At 40.6% G+C, this 23874-nt stretch overlaps 1 protein-coding gene and 1 long non-coding RNA gene across 2 annotated transcripts in view; both read left to right on the top strand.

Moving 5' to 3' along the window:
* Window positions 1-701: 701 nt before the first annotated feature.
* On the top strand, window positions 702-14728 carry IYD (iodotyrosine deiodinase). Its single transcript, XM_009095268.4, has 5 exons — window positions 702-981; window positions 7115-7309; window positions 9355-9514; window positions 10714-10870; window positions 12559-14728. Exons 1-5 carry the CDS (start codon window positions 801-803, stop codon window positions 12739-12741), a joined length of 876 nt encoding a protein of 291 aa, XP_009093516.3. The 5' UTR covers window positions 702-800; the 3' UTR covers window positions 12742-14728.
* A 1088-nt stretch (window positions 14729-15816) lies between these two features.
* LOC127059457 (uncharacterized) overlaps window positions 15817-23874 on the top strand; it is a 36802-nt gene continuing 28744 nt past the window's right edge. Inside the window, exon 1 of the long non-coding RNA XR_007777332.1 lies at window positions 15817-17714. This is a non-coding gene — a long non-coding RNA (uncharacterized LOC127059457). The remainder of the gene's footprint in view (window positions 17715-23874) is intronic.

The raw sequence follows: 23874 nt of genomic DNA, 5'->3' as shown, positions 1-23874 counted from the left end.
ACATTAACCATTATTGGATTAGACCAGCACCCTGTCGGTTTTTAATCTTCTACAAGATGCTGAAACATGCCTTTTAAATCCACTGCAGCCCTCACATATTTTTTACTTTGATTCCTTGAATTCTTCCTGTCAGTTCCCCCAGAACAGCCAGGATGAATACAGGGCTCTGTGAATTGTCTCACCCATGCTTTATAGAGAGGCAATGCTGCCCCTTTACTTCTCTGTTCTGTTGACACGTTGATATAGCTGAGGGTGGTGCTGCAGACTGACTTGTGATTGGTGATATTCTGAATTCCTGGGATACGTGTAAAATGTTAATTTTATGAGTTAAACATTGAAGAGCGGTCATTAGTTTTTAAAAGTCATATTCCCACTTGGTTCTTCTCATAATCACTGTTACAAGAAAGATTACTGGGATGACCATAACAATAAAAATAAGAGGGGAGAAGTCTTTTGCCTTAGTCTGGAGTTTGAAAAGACCTTGGGGTTTTTAATTTATTTTGCACGCAACAGGATTTATATGTATGGTCAGTGTCTCTGCTTGCTGTTTGTAAGAGGTTTCTTCTCAGAAAATATATAAACCTGGGGTTGGTGGCTTTTTTAACTGCAGAAGCTATTTATTAACAGCAGGAGCCCATCACAGATGAGGTTGTGGGGGCGGTGTCTGAAAAGTAGAAGCAAGATAGGGTAGAGGACTGAACCTTGAATCCACCCCTTTTTACTGACTGCTTTGCTGCTCTTCCCTCTCCTTTTCATGAGAAACTACTGAACGTGGAAGAAAGGCTCCACACTCCATAGTCATGGCACTCTTTTCTTCCCTCACACCAGTATTTATAGCCATCATATGTGTTTTGATTGGGGTAATAATGAAGAAGACAAATGGAGAGAAGGAAAAATGTGACACTAAAAGCAAGCATCCATCTCGCCCATTGGTGGATGAAGATTTAAAAGATGGCACTGACCATCCCTTAGAAGAAGAAGGTAAGAAAAATTTTATCCCAAACACTTTTGTTGTTTGAATTTTATCTGCTAATATGAATAAAGGAGGTGCAGTCTTCTGGACTTTTCCACAGTGACATCAATGCTCAGTGCAACGTTGCTGCTGTGCCCTGAGCTTGTCAGCTCCCAGTCAGGGAGGCAGTCCTCATGTCATGTCACTCATTTGTGGGGTCTACTCCCTCCAGACCCCACGAATCAGAGTGCAAAAAAATATATATAAAATGTATTCTCAGAGACTCCTGTCTGTTCCTCTGTACAGCACATCTCAGACCTATGAGGGACTCTATGGACAGTGTAAGGAAAGAGAGGAGATCCTGCTGAATTCCCCACAGTCTCTTCCCAGGCCATATTAGTGTCAGCAAAGGGAAGACGTGAGCAGAGTGTTTCTCTGCAAGTCATCTCACTTTATCACTCAGTGGTACATGTTTGGTCTCAGCACAGCTATAAAGTTGGAAATGGGTTTACTACTGTTTTTATAAAGGTCCTCCCCTTGTAGCTTCTGAGAATGTCAATGACAGCTTTGTTGGGAGCTGTGTTGATCAAATATTTAAGAACAAAATGTGGTGGTGTTGATAATCTGGTCCCTCAGCTGTGTATTTGAACCTGTGCAGAATGCCCTTTGTTGTCATTAGCTTTTTCTGATTCACAGCTCGGACAAAAGTCTAAGCTAAAAATGTACCCTTCCTTCTTCTTTCTTCCTAACTATCCTCCATAAACTCACTTTATGTCTTTGTAAAATAAAAATCTACAGAGTTCTGTTCCTATCAATTTTTTAAAGTTGTACTTAAATGCAGCTCTTTTTTTTCTTTTTTCTTCCTCAAGCTGGTTTCAAAGACTTGTTGAGGAGTCTGACTGGGTTATTTTTTCCCCCATAATAGCACTTTCCTCAGTCTGCTTCTAGGAATCTTAAAACTTACAGTGTCCTTCTGCATATAGACCTATTTCTAACAACTATTATAGCTCTTTTCTCAGTGTTCAGTGTACTTTGAGCTAGTGTTGTTTATCATCTGAAAAGAGTTGATACCAAGAAAGGTTTAAACCCTGTTGACTATATTCCAAATATATAAAATTTCTTTACAAATCACTTCACCTGTTGTATCCTCTTTTGTCCACTGCAAAATAGATTCTGTATAAAATTATTCCATAATTTCCTTGTCACTAATGGCTTACTACTTCAGTTAAATTGCTGCAAATTAGAATTCCTGAGGGTAGTTCCAATGATAATCTATGAATTACCATCTTGGACTATAGCTGTTTCTATCAGTTAAAAAATTTAGATCCTTTACATAAACAAATCTATTAGCTCTTATCAAGGAGCCTCACTACCACAGCTCCATATATAAAATTTTAGTCTTTTATCTGTTAGATGTTTTCCCTGTTATTCGGGTACTAAATTCAAAACTGCACTAGTTTTTGTTGCAAAAAAATTGCTTGCAAAAAATTTTTGACAGGTAAACATGTTGGTACTGTTGCTAATTTTTATTTACTTACTAAGTTTTATTTACTTTTAAATAAAACCTTTCTCAATATACCATGTCATCCAATATTAAATTTTCTTGCTATTTTTCTTTTAGTAACAAATAATGACCTTTCCCTCAGTGGTGTGTGATTCAAACCAATGTCTTTGTAAAATAGTTCTGTCTTTTAGCTCTAGAAATATTAAAATAATTTCATCATTCATAGGAAAATTTTTCTTCAGCCCAGCCTTAATGAGAAGAATAGCAAGGAGAAGAAAAAGAGTTAGTAAGGATCTGCTATTTTGCTAGAGCCTTAATTAAGGATCAAAACTTGTTGTCAGTGTTAAGATTTTCACTGACTGCACTAGGTGCTGAAATGGAAACATGGATGTAAAAAGAGATTTTTTTAAATACTAAAGAATACTTAACCTGCTGTGTAAATTCTGTTATTTTATTAATGTATTTTACTTTATCAAGCTTAGTTCTACTTAAACGTCTCTGGCTGGCTTGTGTTTAAAGATTAAGTTTCTCTGAAGAGAATTTGAGTTAGGTAACATGAAGGTGACATTCTTAAGGCCTTTTCTAAAGCTAGAATCTGGGGTTGCCCCACGTGAACAAACTGAATTTTCAGCAGTCCCCTGAACAGGAAGGTGCAGCTGAGGACCAAGTCTTTTGATTCTTGTCCCTGACCAAAGCAAAGTCTATTTGCTGAGAGGGTGAAGCACTCAGCTAGAAAATCAGAAAAGCACTGACCTCACTTGTAGCCCCACGAGCCTTCCCTGGAGTGGAACCCTCAGGGATGTTTCCCATGAGAAGGACATACCTTTGAGCAGCAGAGCATTCAGTGTAAGGAGCTGAACTGCTTGGGCAGACTCAGTAGGGTCACTTATCAGCAGTGAAGGGTGGAATGGTGAGGGCTAAGTGCTCCTGAGCTTGTCTGTGTTGTGTTTTCCACAGCTGAAGAGATGGATGTTTCTCATGGCAGCCAGAAACCCAGTACTTTTGTTAAGTGCAAAGCACCCAGTCCATTTGTTTAATGCTTTAACTGGCATTACTTCAGATTTTTTTGCATGCCCATCTATCCCATGACCTTTTTCTTCATTTATATTATTAACCTTTTTCCTCATTTATATTAAGATCCAGAATGAGAGATTGTTATGCTGTGGATTGGCAAGGACACTGATGATACACTCTACTTAAGGACTACAAAACAACACACAAAGTCCCAAATGTTCCATTCCTCCTGAAAATGCTCTGCTTGTTGCTTGTGATACTCCTTTAATAGACCTGTCCCACTTAAAAGCATTTATTCTCTCCCCAGTTTCAAAAACTTCCCATATCTTAATAATACTACTACTGACATGGATGAGGCAGTAGCAATTTAAATTTCCTTTCCAATGACAGTTCATGTTTTGTATCATTTAGGAGCACAGAACTTAGATGGACACAATGCATTACCATGTGTATCTCCCCGCTGTTGCAAATGCAGCCAGCCTTGTCATCAGCTGAATGAACATGATAACTCAAATTTTGTGACCCCTTTTCTTTAACCTTGCTAAAAAGCTGGTCCAGAATTTCTTAGTATAGGTTTAAAACCCTCCTCTACCTTTCTGCCTGCCCAAACTTATTTAATACTACTGTATACCTGTTTAATCTGTTCCAACCTCTTGGTTTTGAAGGATTCACTTCCAGCCCTGGCATATACTCTCCCATGGTTTATGGATAGCAACCAGATTACCTCTCAGCTTTCCTTATACTAGGTTTTCTCTTTATATAACAGCCAGTCTATTTCTCTTAAGATCATAAGAAACCTTCTGCAACTATATTCCAGTTGAGATACTTTTCACAATATTTTGATGCTGGGTTCTTTCTTCCAGGGTCTGTGCCTCTCCAGCTTGGTACTTCTTTTGCTTAAGATCCCTGACCCACTCTTGAGGTTTCCAGGATCAGCCTGCTAACCACTATTTATAACCCACTAGTAGGGTAATCCATCTCTTTTAGTTCCCTATTAGTCACACTCAGCTCAGGGCTGGATTCACTACTGGGATTCCTGTAGTGGCCCATTTTGCAGCAGTCTGCCATTAATCAGATAAAGAACCCACAGGATCAGTTACTCAGCATTTAAGACTAAAGATGTGAAAACTTTCTTTACATACACTGAATTTTTTTCCTATGAATCATGTCTTTACACTGCAAAAGAGAGTTAGAGAAGAATTGTGTGCTCAGGAAGCAATTCTCTAGGGAAGAGACTTGTTTGGAAAGCAAATGCAGTAGTCTTGGCTGGGGTTTCTCAAGGATCAGTCTCAGGATCAGTTGTTAATATTATCTAGTGGTCTTTGCATAAAACCAAGGAGAGTAAAAGTGAAATGTCTTAATGACATACAACTAGAAGCCAGCAACAAGAGAAGTGTCAGTGTAGATAAAATAAGTGGCCAACAGAAGTGAAATGACAACTCACTGTTCCCAGTATGAGTTTTTAATTAAGAACTCATGCTTCAAACTGAGGTAAAATTTATTACGTGATTTGCAAGCTGATTATAACCTCCCATATGGACTGCTGGGAAGAACATAGCTATCATCCTAAAATGTATCCAGACAGGAATTTCTGATAGTGATAGAAAAATGTACTTTTAAAATGAGATTCCATTTGGGGTGTCTGAGCCAAAACCATTCCAGATTTACTTAAAAAGCAGGAAGCTTGATGACTTCTGTAAATGGCAATTGATGGAATTGATAGCAATCTTGAGAATGTGGCTAACAAGGTAAAAGACTTGCTAGCAGGATGTCTGCTGTCCATCAAGTGGTGGAATACAAAGAGATATAAACAAGACACTTGTGGTATTGTAGAACGTGACTGTACAAACAGGAGTGTGTCTCAACACAGCAATTAGAGTTATAGAGAGCATGCACTAAACAGATGGTGCTGATAATGATTTAAAGTTAGCATATGGATAATGTTAACTGCTAAGAAAGAATGGTAGACACATGATGGAAGAGAATATATAATAGATTAATTTATTTTAAGAAAATTAATTTGCCAGGAGAGTTTTGATTTTGTGTGTCAGTTCCTGCACAGGAACTAGGTTTTTCTGCTTCAGCCAGTATTCCCATGTTGAGTGTATTGAGGTTTTCCATTCTCATTAGCCCTCTCACCTTTATCCCATGTTCAAAATGTTTGAAAGCACATTTCATTTTTCACCTTAATATTGAGATCTTTTGACCAAACAGCAGCTTCACTTCTTTTCTAATTACACAGGAAACCACCACCCCCCCCCAACACAAAACAAGCAAGCACTCACTATTTTACCAAGTGTAAATCACAAAGGGAACATTATCAAGAGGCACCCTTTTACTTTTTTAGCTTGCACAAGATGACCACTAAAATAATTTTTACAAGGGTTCACTGCTTTCCATTAACCTGGAGCCAGGTCCTTGCAGACTATGACCAAGAGTGCTTAACACAGGCATGAAATGCTAAACAAAACAAATTCTCAGGGTGAATTCTTTGAACACAAAATCAAATGTTTGTGGTTTGGGGACCAGAACCGTTCAGTTTAGATTCAACTTATGAAACTGGATTTATTTTGCCCCTTTGCACAGGCTGAGCCACACGTGAATATTTCACTGCTTTTAAAATGAACAAAAAACCAGCCTGGTCTCTAAGGCAACTGCATACTACTAAAACATAGAAGTAATTGCTGTTTGAATTTTGCTGGAGGTTGCTATGATTTGGGAATAATAGCCTAATAGCAATAGAAAAAGAGCTGGAATATTTTTTCCTGACTCAGCTCTCTGTAGCAGATTGCTCAATACTATTGACTAGTCAAAATCTAGCATTTAAATGGCTTTAACTTCCACATCATAGCTGCAAAAAATTATATCCATGCTGATTCTAGGAATATGGGGAGAAAAAGGCCTCAGAGACAAAAGAAGATTCATTTTGTGTTATAAACAGACAGATTTCATTGAAATGGAGAATCATTTTGAGTTTTTAAATTAAAGCCAAGAAACACAATATCCTACATTTGATAAGTTGTTATCCTAAATATAGATGCCTGGCATCCATTTCTTCCTATGCTGAAAGTATCAGGAAACCAAAGAGCTTAACCACAAAGTCACATTTCTGCAGAGCCAAAGCTTGCAAAATTTCTGCTATGAAACAAGAATATGGAAGAAGTTGACATTCAGCTCCTCAGAGGAGATTTTACACATATTGGTAGTGGAGCTCTCTCCTTAACTTCAATAATTTAATTGATTTCTTTCCTTATTAAACAGCTCAAGAAGGAACACACATGTTCACATTTACTTGAGAGAAAATTGGGCTGGAAGCCTGTCCACTTTTTCAATGCTGTTTCAGCTTGTAACCCATTTTTGCAGGCAGGCTTGCAGGCTGAAGTGGAGAAGGCAATGACTTCTTTGTGTATCACACTTGCTAGGGCAGGTCAGGACCCTCCTGCCTCTTGGTGTTTAAACAAGGTGTTTATTCAGTAGCTGGAGCTGGGGATCAATGAGTTGTGTCAACGGGAACCTCGGATTTTGCCTTACCAGTGGTGTACAAGTGCAGCGTATGCCAGTGGTGCCTTACAGTGTGAGCGCCAAGGATATCAACAGCATCCTCCAGAAAATAAAAATCCCTAAGCACTTGTATTTTCTTGCAGAGGGTGAGGAAGAGTGGCAAGGACTTGAAGAAAATGTTGCCCATGTCCCCTTCACTAGCGAGCGCTACTCTGAGGCTGAAATGATTAAGAGGTCACAGACATTCTATGAGCTTCTAAATAAGAGGCGATCTGTCAGGTTTCTCAGTGATGAGCCAGTCCCCAGGGAGGTTATTGATAATGTCATCAGAACAGCAGGTAGGTACTGAGTGGTTCAAGGTCTGGGGGGAAAAAAAGGATCAGCACTGCTGTTCAACTGTGTAACTGTGAAAAGGTGGTGTGGAAAAGCCAAGGGAACTGGAATTTTGCCTACCAATTTCCTAGATTCACCTGTAGCTGGAATGAATTAGCACCCATTGATGATTGGAAATTACTCAGCTTGAACAACTATATGTCAGAGACTGGTTTGGAGTACTCCCAGTTTCTCTGTATTTGCAGTTCACCCATAAGGGAAGAAGTGCATTTCAACAGCATGCAACAAATAACTTAATTTTCAACTTTTAAAAGATGCTATTTAAAATTAAATTTATATGTGGTTTATCAAGACATCTTTCAAATAGAAATACTGAAGTGTTTTCTCAAAAATGTCAAGCCATATGTACCTCACATGCTCTAAAATTTAAGGCATTATGATGATGATATTTATCATGTGTGGGTTTTGCATTTTGGGGTCCCCCCACAAACAAATAGATTAAATTGTCTCAGCCATGCAAAATATTTCATACATATTGAATATATGTTGACATAAATGGTTGGTGCTTAATAAAGAGAAAGAATTTCAGTCTAGAACAAAAAACCTTTTCCAGTCCTTCCAGCAGTAGTGCCAGACCCCTGGTGCATATGACTGGAGTATTATGCTGAGGATCCTAATAGAGGATATTTGACTGAATGTCAGAAATGGATTACCTTTGTTGTTGTTGTTGAGAATTTATGTGTTTCAAATCATTACTGTCATGTCCTGGCCTAATCTCATCTCTGCCTTAGTAACATCGACTTCAGCCAGGAGTGGTTTTGACCCTCATGATTTCTCTTATTCTATGAGCCAGCTGCTGCTACTATAGAAAATATTCCCAAGCTGCCTTAGAGAAAATTCAGTAGCCTTTAGGAGGGTTAATAATCTAAAGAATCTCCACATTTGAGGTGCATTATTTTCCCTTTAAGAACTGTTAGCAGCTTTGTTACTGCACTGTAAAGAGTCTCCATCTCCCTCTAATTAACTAGGCATCATTAAAACACTGAGCATGCTTTGGCAAATGCAGCAAAGCAAACAAGCCTGGCGTGCAGATGAAGCACTTAGTACCCCTGAAAGCTTTGGGCTTTGTAGAGAAGAAGAAAACAAAAGGAAGCATGAATGCCACCAGTTTTTACCCAAACCTGAGGAGAGGCAAGGTTCACAATATAAAAACATTTTCATATATCAAGAGAGTTCAAGCTGCTTATTCAGTGTTTTTTGAACTAAAACCAGTCCTTAGTATTGTAGGCATTCAAGTTGTTCTAAACAGTCTTTTTAATCTATATATCTGTGAACCTGTGCAGATATATATTCTTCAGCTTCTGGCTTTTAACCTCTAGGCAGTTAAAATATTTCTCCAGTGGTATTGGTGGGTGAGCAAGTACAGATCTAATATATATATAATATATATATAAAAAAAATATATATAAGATATATCATAAATATGTCCACACCTATGAACACCAGCTGTCTTTGGGACAACAAACTCAAATCTGTATGCTCTATTGCAGATGTCTGTGTTGTACAGCTCTTTATCTTTGTCAGTCAGTGACAGGTTCCTGCTGGTGGTCACTCAGCCTTGTTTTCCTGAAAGCCATTGTTTTCATCCCTTAGCTAAAACCACATGTCAGAGTTGACTGTGTATTCAGACAGAGCTCTGCTTTTGGTACAACATTTTGTAATAACATTACTGCATTCATATATATTGCACCATATTACTGCCTCATCATAAGAGCCACCAAAAAAGGAATTTTTTACAAATCCTTAACACTGGCTTCCTGCAAGATGGCAGTATGAAAGGACTAACCTCTGTTCTTCAATGGGATTTCACATCCTTTGAGAAAGAAATGAACAGGATTGTCTGCCAGAACTTAGTCCTTTTCTTCCCATCTCATTCACTTGCTTTCCCATTGCTCTGTTGGTCAGCCTAAAAGCTCACAAGGAAGAGTTGATAACTCTCACTGCTCACCCTCCTTCCTGGGTTTTTACTTTTCCCTGGTTTTGTATGAAGGTACTTCACCCAGTGGAGCACACACTGAGCCCTGGACCTTTGTGGTAGTGCAAGATCCGTATTTAAAACATAAGATTCGTGAAATTGTAGAAGAAGAAGAGGAAATCAACTACAAAAAAAGGATGGGAGACAGATGGGTTAATGACCTGAAAAGATTGAGGTATGAAAAGTCAATTACCTAAGGGGTGTGAAGACAGCTGTTGTTTCAGTGTAGGAAAGACTTCTATAATTTTCTGTTTCTTCTCCCTGACACTTGTAATGTTTGTCTAACATCTATGTTTGGAAACAAAAACTTCTAAATATATGTAGAACTGTGCCTTGGTGGCTGGTTCATAAAATTGCTTTCAGTAAAAGGGATTTCATGCTCTCTGTTTTGAAAGTTTTCCAAGCACTTGGCTCCATCATTATTTTTTCCTACGTAACCTCTGCGGCTGAAACTCTTGTCCCAGATTTTTTCTGTTGTTTGCCAAAGCCAAGCTCCCAAAGTCACTGGAAGCTTTGCTACCAACTGAGGGAGCCCCAAGGCCTGTCCCTATCCAAGTGCTGAATTATCTAATATAAAATTGTTCCAAATGCTCTCCCAAGTCTGACAGACTTGCTTAACTTCACACAAGGTCTGCTGAGTCCTGGCTTGTCAAATGGAGCACGTGCACAAAGCTTTGTAGGGTTGACTTGCCCTACTTGCTTGATTATGTTACTATTTTTCAGGTGCTTAGGTGCTATGCAAATTTATGTGCTATGCAAACAACTAAATGCAGAGGTTCTTATGTTTTGAGTGACAACAGTAGAAAGCATTCATTTTCTTGTCTAAATCCTGTATCATGATTGTTATTTAAGAAATTGGGAACCAAATTAATTGTAAAAGGGATGAGATACCCAGGAACAGAATAACAATTTTTTCCATTGGAATGTATTTAGGTTTAGACCAAAACAAAAAAATTTTGAACTTTTCTGACACCAGGCTTTTCTGCAATGATAAAAAAGTTGGTACTGCTGGTAACAGGCAAATCTGCAAAATTCCAAGAATTAAATAATCACAAAGGCAAATGCTCATGAGGCCAGTTCATAGATAAGAGGTCAAGAACTCTCTCTTATTTGTATGCAATTCCACTCTTCAGAGTGAGCACATCAACACCTCAGCCAAATCTGTTAAAATTGAGAACTCTATTCAAGCTTTTTTTTCTTTCTGAAATGTTTCTATTTAAGCTGATAATACTTAATCCTTTGCAATAAATGTTCTAAGGTTTAGTCTACTGCTTTAATTGTCATGTACCTTAAGGGCCCCTTTGCAGACAGTACATGTAACTTACAGGAAAGTGGAAAGGTTGCAAAATAAATGTCTTAAACATTCTTTTGCAGAACAAATTGGATCAAAGAGTACTTGGACACTGCTCCGTATCTGATCCTCATTTTCAAGCAGGTATATGGGCGGCTTCCAAATGGCAAAAAGAAGACCCACTACTACAATGAAATCAGTGTTTCCATTGCCTGTGGTATCCTGCTTGCTGCACTGCAGGTACGTTGACAGAACCAACATACTGTGAGTCCATATATTAATTTGGATTACCTACCAAGACCGTTCTGCCCAAATGAGAGTGGAACTCAGGTTAGATTTTAACATTTTCAGCCTCCTGGATTACTCCAATTCCTGGCAATATGTCTTAGTTTGAGATTTAACGTTCTTCTACACAGGTCTACATCTGAGAAGGTGATTCCTATCCTCAGTACTGGTTAACAGGAAGAAAAATAAAATGTAGCTTCCAGAGTTGTCGCTCTTTTCTCGGCACAGGCTTCAGCCCCTGTGGTTTCTGCCTTATGCTAACAGGGCTGACAGGCTCTTCAGACTACCCAAGCACGACTGTGTGGTGCCACACTGGCCCCTTCTTTTCAGTAATCCCTATAAAACAGCTTGACACCAAACCACTTTTAGTACACAATGCTGAAAAAAAATCAGGGACATATTCCACAGAACACGCTGTACTATTTCAATCACGCTTTCTGAGGCATTTCTGAAAGTGCACTGATCTCTAAATCCCAGCATGTTTGACACCAGCCAGTTAGATTTTCTCAGCGGTTTCTCAGTGCTCAGTTCTGCTTCTTGTACCTGATGTACTCACACAAGTGTTAAATAGAGAAGCTATTCTGATAGTTAATCTGGCCTGTCAGCAAGATAACAGCAAGGTGCCTCCTCTTATATTAGGCCAATTTCTTACCAGGCACTGCCATTTTTCCTCCATTCTGTTTTGAACGACACTTTCTTTCGTGCATTGCTGCACCTCAGGCACCATTCAGCACCATCACTATTAGCTCTTCTCCTCTTGAGAAGATCATAGAGATTACTAAACGTGACAGGTGCATTGCCTGGGCACCTCTCCCTGGCTGACTAGTATCTCAAAGCCTCCCAAAATGCTTGCATTGAGTAGACAGAGAGACTGAAATCCACATGTGCAGCTCTCAGGAAGTGACTCAGCTGTGTGATCACACCTTGGATGATGTCAGCTCTTTATTGTTTGCCCAGATTTGTTAGGGTTTTTGTCAGATTTTGAATGAGAGGAAGAGTGATACATAGACTTATTTTGGGATTCTGATGTAATCCATAATAATGGCCACTGTGAGACATGCCAACAGACTCCTGAGACAACTTCTGAGGCAAAGCCTGTGTCCCCTCTCCCTGTAACTTCCAGCTCTTGAGGAGGAGCTCAAGTGTTCACAAGGCTGTGAGGCATCTTCCTGCCAGGTGTATGGAGGCAAGAACTGAAATAGTTCTCTGTATGAGCCAGATTGTAGAATCAGGGAATAGATTGGTTTGGAATGGATGTTTCAAAATCATCTAGTCCAACCACCAGCACCATGGGATGACATTCCAATCACATCCCCACAACTGCCTCTCAACTTCCCTGTGGCCATGGATTCCCATCACACTGGCACAGCAGGCAGGCTGGCTCTACAGCACACAGACATGGCACACAGACTCTGCTGCTGCTGCGGTGGAGAACTGCTCTACTTCTCTGTAAGCAGGGCAGGCATCTTTATGGTGCCACTGAGGCTGTTCATAAATCAGGTGTTCCAAAGGCTGCAGCAGGTCTAACAAAGCAGAATGTCTGGGCTAGCTGACAGAAGGATGTGTACAGGGCAGGTGGGAACAACCGCTACAAACAAAGAGCACGGACCTCTGTCTCTCTGTTGCTGTCTGTCCTGCTGCAGAACGCGGGTCTGTGCACGGTGACCTCCACACCGCTGAACTGCGGCCCCCAGCTCCGGGTGCTGCTCCAGCGGCCAGCGAACGAGAAGCTCCTGTTGCTGCTCCCTGTTGGCTATCCCAAGAAGGATGCCACTGTGCCTGCGCTGACTCGGAAGCCTCTGGAAGACATCATGGTGGTGATGTGAGCCCAGTGCCAGGGGAAGGGGAGCAACCCTGCTGACAGCTGAAGTTGTCACTGCTGTTTCTGTGCATCGTCCCCCTATGTCGCTGTGGCTCCGGCTGTTTACACCTCTATTTCTTTTTGTGCTAGTAATCTACTAACAGCAGTGGGCAGTCAAGCACTGTGCATTGGACAGCTGCTGTTACCTGTCTGACCAGGGTGTTGTTCCAGGGGATATGTACCATGGCATTTAAATGATCTCATCACTTGATTTTTCTGATGCATTTTGGGGACGGACCTCTTCTTGAACTGGAAGAAATATTTTCTTTATACTTTTGTGATTGCCATTATACAGTTTTTTTAAGAATTTTAATGAAGGTTGTATTAAAAGATAGAAAGAAGTCAAGCTGAGCTATCTTATCTTGGCCAGTGTGTGCTGTTTAAATGTCACTTCCCCTTTACTGTGTTTACTGTGTATAGAAAGATGGTATTTTTCTTCTATATGGTAGGATTTCTCTGCTTGATTGATTCTCAGAAACTTTCTTAAACTATTGCAGCTACGAGTGTCTCAGGTTGTGGGAAATTTAGTAGGAACACGGCATACAAATAATTTTCTTGTTACCATTTATTTGTACGTGTTCCAGGCACAGTTAGATCATGTGGTAGCTATCAGTCGTGCCCCTGGAGGGAACTGCAATTCTGGTTATCCTGTTTATACCTACAACTACACCAGCTTAACACCCTGAAAGCGAGACTGCTTTAGACACCCTGACACGCGGGAGGTGCTTGCACGTCAACCCCAATCCGGGATTCGGGAGCGGCGCGCTGGAAGGGCTGGCGCTGCCGATGCCGGGCGGGCAGAGCCCCCTCGTGGGGCCGCCGCTCCGCCAGCAGCGAGAGGGGAAAGGCTGGAAGAGACGCGTCCTTCCTGCAGGCTCTCCGTCCTGGGAAATACTTCCGCACCCTCATCTCTGCTGCATCCAACGCCAGGCACTTTCAGCCAAATTGGCTTCAGCCGTCCTTGAGGGATGAGATTCTGGAGAGCAGAGCCGCGGAAAGGGACCTGGAGGTCCTGGTCGATGGCAAGGTGAACAGGAAGCAGCAGTGCCCTGGCAGCCAGGAGAGCCACCCATGCCCTGGGGGCATCAGGCTCAGCATGGCCAGCCAGGCAAGGGAGGGGATTGTCCTGCTCTGCTCTGCACTGGGGCGGGCTCACCTCCAGTGCTGGGGGCAGTTTTGGATGTCACAGTACAAGACATAAAATTGTTAGGGAGTGTCCAAAGGAGGAGCAATGAAGACGGTGAAGGAAGGACCTGAGGGAATGGCCTGAAGTTGTGTCAGGGAGGTTTAGGATGGTACTAGAAAGGGGTTCTTCACCCAGAGGGTGGCTGGGCACTGGAACAGGCTCCCCAGGGAAGTGGCCACAGCACCAGCCTGACAGAGTTCAAGAAGCATTTGGACTGTGCTCTTGGACACTCGGTGTGACTCTTGGGGGTGGTGCTGTGCTGGGCCAGAAGCTGCACTCGATGATGCTTGGGGATCCCTTCTAATTCAGCATATTCTGTGTTCTGAGTTAACTCCCTCCTTATCTGAAATCTAACCTGTTCTAGTTGAAGGCTCAGCAGGGGGACTGAAAATATAGGATCCTTAAGGTTCCTTTGAATTCAAACCATTCTATGATTCTACAAGTCAAATCCCATTTACCATCACTTGTCAGCTAAGAAAGTAGAGGGGATAAAGTTTTGCAGGGGTCCAGATTTTGGCCATGTCAATGCCTCTGTCACCTACTGGGAAAAACTGTTTTCTTCTTTGACAGACCATTTTGCTGGTATTTAGGAGATATGGCAATGTCTTCTTGTGTTGTACTAGCCTGTTTCATGCTCTCAGTGGTACAGCTATGGCAGCTATGGAAGCTTCTTGTGCAGGCCTAGTCTGAGATCAGCTCTTGTAACTACAGTCAAACAAAATCTAAAAAGAAAAAGAAAAAAAGAAAAAAGAAAAAAAAAAAGAAAAGAGAAAAGAGAAAAAAAAAAAAAAGTAAGTCCTGGATCTACACACTGTCAAGGTCTTAAAACTAGTAAGGGAGATATGGATGAGCTGAACCAAGCCAAGAAGCCAAGGCTGATCACCTGCAGGTGCCCAGTTATCAGGAATACATATTAAAGTCACTGTTGCAAGTTTTCCTTCTATACAGATGCTGCTCTTGCCCCATCATGTCCCTTCACAAGCAGTTTGTACCTGCTGGTACTACTGTACTATCTTTAATTCAGAGTTCACATCAACAGAGGGAGGACTGATTCCCTGCCATATTGCAATTTTTCCTACAGAAATAAACTCTCAGTTACTGAAATAAATTGTTTCTGTCTTAGTCTGCAAAATAGATGACACTCAGAGAAACTTTACTAAATTGATTCAGTTTCAAAAAGCAGGAGCTTACATATATAAGACTATTTCTAGTGTGGTTTCATAACTAAAAACACAAGAACCAAAGCAGTTTAAAAAATACACAAAAAATTGCCACAATAACAAACATTTGTATATACCAATATACCTTTTCACACCAAAGAAGATTAATGCTTGTTATTTTCCTCTATGTGTTCTTTCTGGACACTAAGATACACATAGTAGTTTGAAAACTCAAGCCCTGATACCTACTAGATGGGAAACATTCTTATCCAAAAAGCATTTCTGGAATCACGAAATGTAAGTAAAAGAAGTTACTTTTTTCTTCTTTTCTTTTCTTCTTTTTTCCCTCCCTTAAGAATGCTTATTCACATGGAAATATTTCAGTAGTATTACTACTGCTGATGATACTGCAGAGTCCTTTGTAAATCATGTTAGTACTCCTGTTGTGACAAGCCTGCTTGGAATTGCCACTGTTTTCTAATGAGTGCACTGTCTTTACTTAAAAAACAATTAAATAATAATAAATTTTGCCTTTCCATGCAGTACACTGTTGAATAAAGCAAAGGTGAGCATTTAAATTGTTTTACATTTAACTAGGGATACCTGGTTGGCATTTGCTCAGTTTCAAGGTAAAAAATGTTTTTTCTCCTATCTAAATGTTTTCTGCTATCTAAATGGTTTCCCATGTTTTCACTAGTGTCCATTGACTGTTGGCCTGGTGCCACCCATCTCCAAGAGATGTCTGATTTCATCGTCCCTGTGTCTCTCCATCAGGTAGCTACAGACAGCAGCTGGCTCTCTCCATTTCTTGGAACTTTCTTCCTTGAACTGTGTGGACAAATTTGTGTGCATTTAAGGACTCTCACTGTCTGAAATATGCCAGAAATCAGGTGCAACACGGTGGGCTGCATTTTGCTCTTGAAATCAGGTGCAACACGGTGGGTTGCATGACAATCCAGATGACAATTAAAGGAATGAATATCACATTTGTTGGAACCACGGCCAAGTGCCCATCTCCTCCCACTGCAAGGCTGACTGAGCTGGTGCTGGTTTCAGTTTGCCCTTGAACAGGGAGCTGGAGGATATTGCAGCTGGTGTTCATGAGGCAGGTAAGCATTGCAGCCAGCTGGCCGTGCCATGAGGCAGGGAAGCATTGCTCCTGGGGCAGCACCGCCTTGCACACTCCACAGTCTTCCTTTCAAGACAGGTGAGCCAGAACCCAAATGATGCTGCAGAAATTTTTTGAACTAGGGCTCTGTTCCACTGGTCTCTATGCCCATCTCCTCCACAGTTATGTGACCAAGTTCAAGATTCCCCTGAATTAGCTGGGCTGTAGTAACCATCTAAGTGCTCCCTGCTTGATGGAAATAGCAGGTTGTCAGTATTTAGCTTCTTTACAAGTAGTTCAAAACAAAGTGCTGTTATCTTTAATTTGGCAGAAATAATTGTTCCCAGGCACAGTTACTGGGTCTGAGCTGGCCCACAGGGATGTAACAGGCTATAATTTATTAGTTGTATGTTTGAGCATTTTTTACAATACAAATTCACACTAGTACAATAAAAGTAAAGCAGCTTCTGAGTGTGAGGAAGTATCAACTTGGTGCTGTGAGCCCCAGATGAACAAAAGCACACAAGGCCCTACCTCAGGTTGTGGTTTTGCTCTGATTAAGCTACAGCACTTCAAAGACATTTAAGCAAGTAGATGTGCTGTCAGCATCTGATTGATTTATTTCTTTAATTGCTACATAGATGTCATAGGCCCGTGAAAAATCAATACTGAGAAATAATCCAGCTTGCACTCCAAAGCAGGATCAGCTATATTTGAATGCCAGGTACTGACAAAACATGAATCCACAGCATTAATAAACTGCTCTCAGCAAAAGACTTGAAAGAAATAAAAATGCAAATGCTAATTCTGCCAGCACATGCAAGTCCTAAGAAGTTTTTGTTTCTGGAAGGGCTCAGCCTTGGCATCATGTTGTGTCACTGATGAGACCTCCATGGAGATCATGAGGAAGAGGTTGGGCTACTCTATTGTTTTTGAAGATTTCCACCCACCTGAGCTTAGTCGAAGCAGAACAGTCATTGTACTCATGACTTAGAACTCTCAAGGAATTTAATTATTTTTTTGGCTAACATTACCTATATCAAGTACCTATGAGAGCCAAGCCTTTGCACATATAGACAGAACTCTCCTGTGCTTGTGGAGTGTAAATAATGAGAACACTTAATTACATGAGAGCTGGGCAAAAGTTCCATTCAAATTTAAGTCATTGAAGCTTGAATCAGTGCAGCAGCAAGTTAGCAGTTAAATACACATCCTGTTCCAGGTTGTGTATGCATATTAACTTAGCTACAAGATTGGAACTGAGTTGAACTAGTTCTGGTAGAAACAACAAAGGCATTCCAAGAGCCAGGTAACACAGTGTAAGACATGGGAAAACAGTGCTGATCGGCAAGATGGATAATAACCATGACCCCAGAGCATCAGTTGTCAAGTTTTTTGAGACATACTTTTGAGTGATGAGGTGTTTGAAGGATTTTTAAGAGAACTCTTGGGAGTTTTTATGAGGAGCTGCCCTGTGCCTGAGGGTAAGTTCTTGTCTATTACTTGAGGGCAGGATCTTGTAGCTGAGACCACAAGTGACTCAACTTGAAAGGGTGAGACCAGAGTCCAACAGTTTTGCCCTACAATGTGACAGCATTGGTGAAGTTATCCTGAGGAGCACCTCCTGTAAATACCAGGCTCAATGTGTGAATATTGGGAATCAGATAGACAAAAGCACAGCTGTGGAGACCCACAAGAGGCACAGATATGCTTCAAAGAGAGGAACTGCTTTAACAGGCTGCCTTTCATTTTTCAGTTGTCTATGCAGTAGGGACATGGGTCTGTAGATTATGCACTGGATTTTAATAAAGCTTTTGTGTCATTGTTTTTGTAGTGCAAATGGTTTAAATGTCAGAAGGCTTTTAATATCTTCAAACTATTCTTTTAGCTCACTCATAGGATAGTAATTATTCGTTCAGGTTGCAGAAGGCTGTCACAGCCAATTCTCTGTGGGACTATGCCAAGGTACCACTCTTGGGTAAGGAGAAATATACTCCCTAGCAGCTTGCTGTGAAAAATCTCTCTATGCAAGTAGCATTACCAAGTGGAAGGGTTAACAACAACCTGCTGGCTTTGCCTTCCTGGGGCAAATAAATATGAGATGTGATATAAGTCACCTCTTTTTCAGTCTGAAGATCTTAGTTTGCTTTCAGTACTGGTGTACCAGTAAACTAGTTCTTTGTGGTTTATGAATGAAGAAGAAAGAAACAGAGCAAGACAAGCCACAACTATTAAGCAATGCTAAGTGCCCAGACAAAGGAGTCAAAGAGCTGAGGAGAAAAAGAGCTTTCCTACACTGGCCATTCAGTTTGTTCCTGCTTGTGAACTGGTATGCATTAAATTTAGATCTGACTAAATTTCAGGAGACTAAGTGACCCTTGAAAAATCTGTGTCATTCTTGGAATTATGTGTTAAAGCTACTAATGAGCAATGACTTAGCTGCTGTCAAGAAGGAAAGCACTCCTCTGGTACAGGGCCTTCTATTTCTCAGGGTACTTTTTAGACTTAACACAATACAGCGGCTCATTCTTAAATATTGATCTCCATTTCCCTTTTTGCCAGAAAATGGAGATGGGACACATGATAGGAGAAGAATAATTTTAAATTCAGTCAAATATAAATATTGGTCAAAGCCAAAAGGTGGCATAATCAACAAACAAAGTGATGGACATTAGCTTTATAAATTTAAATGTTAAGTGATCACATATTTTACAGAAAAATGGTATAAAGTAAGAACATCCTCAACTTTTAACTAGGGTGAATTATCAATTAACTTTAGTAGCAGCTGGTCCCGAAAAGGGAAGAAAAACTTCAAAATGAATACTTGAAATATTTATAAATAAATTATCTATTTAGAAATCAAAAGCCACTGAAAATACTGACTCATTTTGATTAACTTTCAAGATGCATGAAAAGAATTGTGATTATTTTCTTTCACTGCTTCGGAGACCAAAGCAGCATATGCAAGAATAATCACTTGAAGTAGATTTAGGATCTGTTTCATGATGAACTGTATTTCAGACCGCCCTTGAAATGAGAAATTGTATATCCAAACTGTCTCCTAGCCAGGATGTCAAGGCAGCAACTGATCATCTCTATGTAGGATTCCAGACTGTGCTTCAGTAAGGTTATGTTATGCACTGAACAGGGCATGGTGGCTCATCTCAGTGGCTCAGTGAGATCTGAGAGACAAACACAATGCACAAACCTTAAATACATTGCCCTCAAATGTCTCTGTTTGCTAGACAGCATCATAAATCAGAGGAGGTCAATGGATGGTACCTGACAGGGATATTGCTTGTTGTGACCACTAACTCTGGCTGTGCAAGCACATGTGAATGTCTGTGTCTAAGAGGTGTATGTCTAAACATAAAGCATAGATAAGGACTGTGGAACAGCAGAACTGTTCTTGCCTCATGTCATACAGATTGGTGCTTCCTAACTGGCTGCAGTTTTGCCACTCTCCCAGGAATAAATCTTAGGAAAAAGCACTAAGGTCAGAAGGATTCTTAAAAAGTGTCTTAGTTCTCAGCAGAAGATAGGAATGTTTTATGCAGGGTAACCTCTAACTATTGCTTCTCCCTGATACCTGGTACAATTTGAGTGCATTCATGATGAATGAACAGCAGCAAAATAATATCTGCTTCTTATGGTTTATTCTTATGGTTTTGACCTCAGTTTCTTTTCTGTCCTTCATTTCACATCTGTCACCTCACAGTACATTTTTGCTATAAGTAGTTTTTGAGCTTTAAGCATGGTGTTCAAGAACAAGAACAAGCATGAGAACTATGCAAATTGTGTTGAGCTGGCAGAAGAGTCAGGAAAACAGCGAGCACAGGTCAATAGCAAGATATCCATCTTTATGCACTTTTTTAAAATCTGTGTGGGTATAGTACCTGAACTCCATTAGATGTGTAGCTAAAAGTCCTTCTGACTCCAAAGTTTGTCTTCCTTTTAGCTGGATTTGTTGTACTATCTGTTTATAATTAGATGACAAAACACAACTATGAATGAGGTAATAAACAAAGGTTAGAGCAAACTCCTGTCGACTGTTGTCTGTTTTAACTGCCAGCAGAAATCTGGCAGGCACCTTCTTTCCTGCAAATCAAAGTGAATAAACACTTTATGTGAATATTACCTTCCCATTTAATTTAGTAAATTGTTGATGAAAAAATTGCAAAGTTCAAGAATGTAATTATTTGGGATTAGTAGAGAATTTCTTTAGCACGTAATTGATATTCTGTGGATCATTTGATTAGCAGCTGAAAACAGTTTGTAATTGATGCTGTAATTAGCCAGCACAGTGCTCAGTCTATATGAGACTGCAGTGTTATAAATTTGGGTAGACCCAGAATACAGAGCAATGCAGCTTGACTGCTATCTAATTCACACTGTTTTGTAGGAGACTACACTTTCAACTGCAGGTATTGAATACAGAAGATTGCAACAAGGTCTAAATCAAAAATTGCCTCAGAATTCTCTTGCCTTTAACTCTGTACTGATGTCAGTTGTCTTTGGGTTCCCACTTTGTGGTTTTTGCATCTCAGTGGTGGTTCAGGGCAGATAAAGGTGACTGGTTTCTGAAAATCTGCATGGAGAGCAGCTATGGATGGTGATGGATCCTCTGCATAAATGTCTCCTGTCTGTGGGGCGTTCCCTCAGAGCATGAGACTCTCTCTTGACTGAAGACTGTGTATTTTCACCTGCACAATCATGCAGCAGACCTGTATTGTGGGAGGAACGTGTTTCCTTCCTGTCCCTTAGATCCAGGAGAGCTGAGTCCTTCTGTGAGCAGCTAAGTGGGGAAATACTATTTTCTGCATGGATTATGCAGAGTCAGCTAATGTAATAGGAGACACTGTTGCCTGCAGTATCTCTGTCCGGAATTAAAATGCCTTTTGTAAGAAAAAAGTAAATTGTGTTTTAAATAATCTTTCTTTTTTTTCAGTTAGTTTATGAACTACATGACTAACCTGGCACCCCTGCTCTTCTCTCTAAGGGCTGGATACATAAATGCAATTCTATAGTTTAGCTTCTCAGAGAAAGTCTATTCATATGGAAGGAGCTTCCCCCTGACCTTTTGTAGATACAGTCTTTTTCTTTTATCCCTAGCTGCTCCTAACTGGCAAGAAAACACATGAAGTGCCCCAGTATGTTTGTAACCATTGCCTTTGTACCACTAGATGGCAGGAAAATACCGTTTAGGAAGAGAGGACCTTTGCCTGGAAATAAATTGGCTCCTTAGGTCCTCTTACTCCAGTTACCTTTAACCACACTCTGTTACCCAAATCACAGATCTAGGAATATGCATCTGAGAGATAAAAGCTGGAGGTCTATCTGTGATCAAAAATGGACCGCCCACAAAGACTGAATTTGTCGTGCACTTTGATAGCTTAAGAGTTGACTGTAAATGCAAAGGGTGAAACTCACCTCATCCAAGCTCTGACAGGCTTGTATAGGTGGGGCTTTGCTGTAGAAGGGACCCAGTTTTATCTAGTTATCTAGTCACATATTGCCATATGCTTTGCAGTGATACAGGTGCAAAGCTTCCCACTAGTCATAGAGCAGACTGTCAAGTTCACAGGTGTCCTCAAATAAGCATATGGTCACTAATTTTCAGCCATTTCCTTTCATTGATTTAATTCCCCATGTGTTTCCCTTCCTCCCCTGCTGGTCTTCATTCTCTTCAGACCTTTGCAATCCTGGCTGGCCAGCAGCTAAGGCATGACACACAGACACTTGTCCCTTGAGAAGCACATCCAACTCCTGTCTGCTCAGTGGCTCTTACTTGTTCATGAGAAACACTAGGCATGGTTGGCCTCTGAGTGAAGAGTGCAGACTTTCTTAGTTTCTGCTATTTGACTGAGAGGAAAAGGAGATAGTTCATTCTTTCTTTCCCTTCAGATATGGATAAGTTATGAGGGAATTGTGTAATACAAGAATGTGTGGTGACCTTAGAAGCCTAATGGGAGCTTAGAAGAGCAAAAAGTTCTGGGAGTGGAACACAGGTTTGAAGGCATGTCTGTAAGGCTGTGTTCAGGTTAGATCTGTTGTGTTACAACAAAAATTGTGTACTGGGGGAAGTAGGCTTAGGCTTGCCTGCAGGTGTGGAGGAGTTACTTTGGTGCCCAAGTAGTGAATCAGTCAGATGCCAACATCAAGTGAAGGAACATTCTCCTCATGGAAGATTCAGTCAGGTCGCTAAGACGCAAGGCTGGAACTCCTGTCCATGTCACACTGGACAAATCACTTTCCGTATTTTTTCTGTCAGTGCATGAATGGTGGGATTTGTGCTGATAACCTACAAAGGAAATGAAGGGGGAAAATTACTAGAGCAGCTCATGATAATCTTGGCCTGACAATCTCACATTTGCTGCTTGCATCAGTTTTCCAGATTTCATATTCAGCTTATCTGTGATTAAACCTTATCTGTACTTGATCATTAATCATGAATGTATTATTCCTGTAATAGTCATGGTTGCTAAAAGGGTACAGGAAAGTAGAAGACCAAGAAAGGATAGATAAACACTGCAGAAATATTTTAACATTGGACAGGCTGGCAGCAATGAATTTTGTGCACTTGAGGAAGAAAAAATTTTATGCTTGAACCTAAAATTTGTCTTGGATGCTGCTTTCAGCATTTCATTTACTTCTGAGGAGGATTCTAGGTGTCTACTTGAAAATAGAAAGTGTTCCCAGGCAGGGGTTTCTGTCTATATTCTGTGCTCCTGTACTGACAAAGAAGGAGAAAATCTCTTGCAAAGGCAAGGCACTAGATGGAATATACAGTGTTGGATTTTTTAAAGATAGATTCATACAAGTTTAATGAAAGCCTCCTTACTATGTTGTTTGTATAATGGTTATATAGATATGAGTGAAAATTCTCCAATTAATGTGATTATTTTGTGCTTCCTTGCTGTATAACCTAATGTACACTGCTTTGCACTTTTTCACTAGAGGCAATGCAGAGCAGTTGATGGAGAAACTGACTTTGACAAGATACCTTTAGTTTTTACCTTGAAAGAATTTCTAAAGGCAATAATTGAAGCAGAGGGGGCACTAGGAATTAAACAATGAGAGGGTCTTATGAATTCATGTCATTTGTGGTAGAGAGTGGTTACTGTTTTGTAGAACTGCCTTACTTGAGAGATACAATTCCACAGCAGTTTTACTAACTATTCTTTGGTGTTTTCATGAATTACAGCAATAGGAAATTATTATCTGTACATGCCCTTGGCAGCCTCCCTGCATACATCCCTTACCGGTTGTACCTGGAGCTGAGGAGCAAGCCTGCCTTGGGTAGTGTGGTTTTGCCTGATGTGGTTAAAATTAAGGAGCAGAAATCAGAGCAATGCTGAGGACTGCAGGGCTGACCACCATCTCACCCAGACTAGCCCATGGCTCTTGCTGAGCTTGCATGTGCTGGGTGTTGGGCAGCTATCAAAGCCTGTGGTGGTGCAAGGCAGAAGGAACTAGTTCTCCCACGTGAAGAAAGAAAAGTGTGTGTGGCTGAAGGAGGAAATAAAGCACTGATCCCACAGTCTTTAAAGATAAACTCCTATGCAAGACTGAAGGGTTGATTATTTTTAGTGAGGGTGCGCCTAAGGGGAGGGCTTGTCAAAGAGATTAAACAATTGCAAGAAG

Source organism: Serinus canaria, chromosome 3 (genome assembly GCF_022539315.1).
Source record: "Serinus canaria isolate serCan28SL12 chromosome 3, serCan2020, whole genome shotgun sequence".
Lineage (NCBI taxonomy): Eukaryota > Metazoa > Chordata > Aves > Passeriformes > Fringillidae > Serinus > Serinus canaria.
The sequence above is the reverse complement of the archived record's forward strand: the minus strand, read 5'-3'. Positions and strand labels throughout refer to the sequence as shown.

Bases quoted from the DNA above. Each gene is read 5' to 3' on its own strand.
- IYD (XM_009095268.4), top strand. From the start codon at position 801: ATGGCACTCTTTTCTTCCCTCACACCAGTATTTATAGCCATCATATGT. The intron at 982-7,114 runs GTAAGAAAAATT...ATTTTCTTGCAG, and splicing joins CCATCCCTTAGAAGAAGAAG to AGGGTGAGGAAGAGTGGCAA. The intron at 10,871-12,558 runs GTACGTTGACAG...GTCCTGCTGCAG, and splicing joins TCCTGCTTGCTGCACTGCAG to AACGCGGGTCTGTGCACGGT.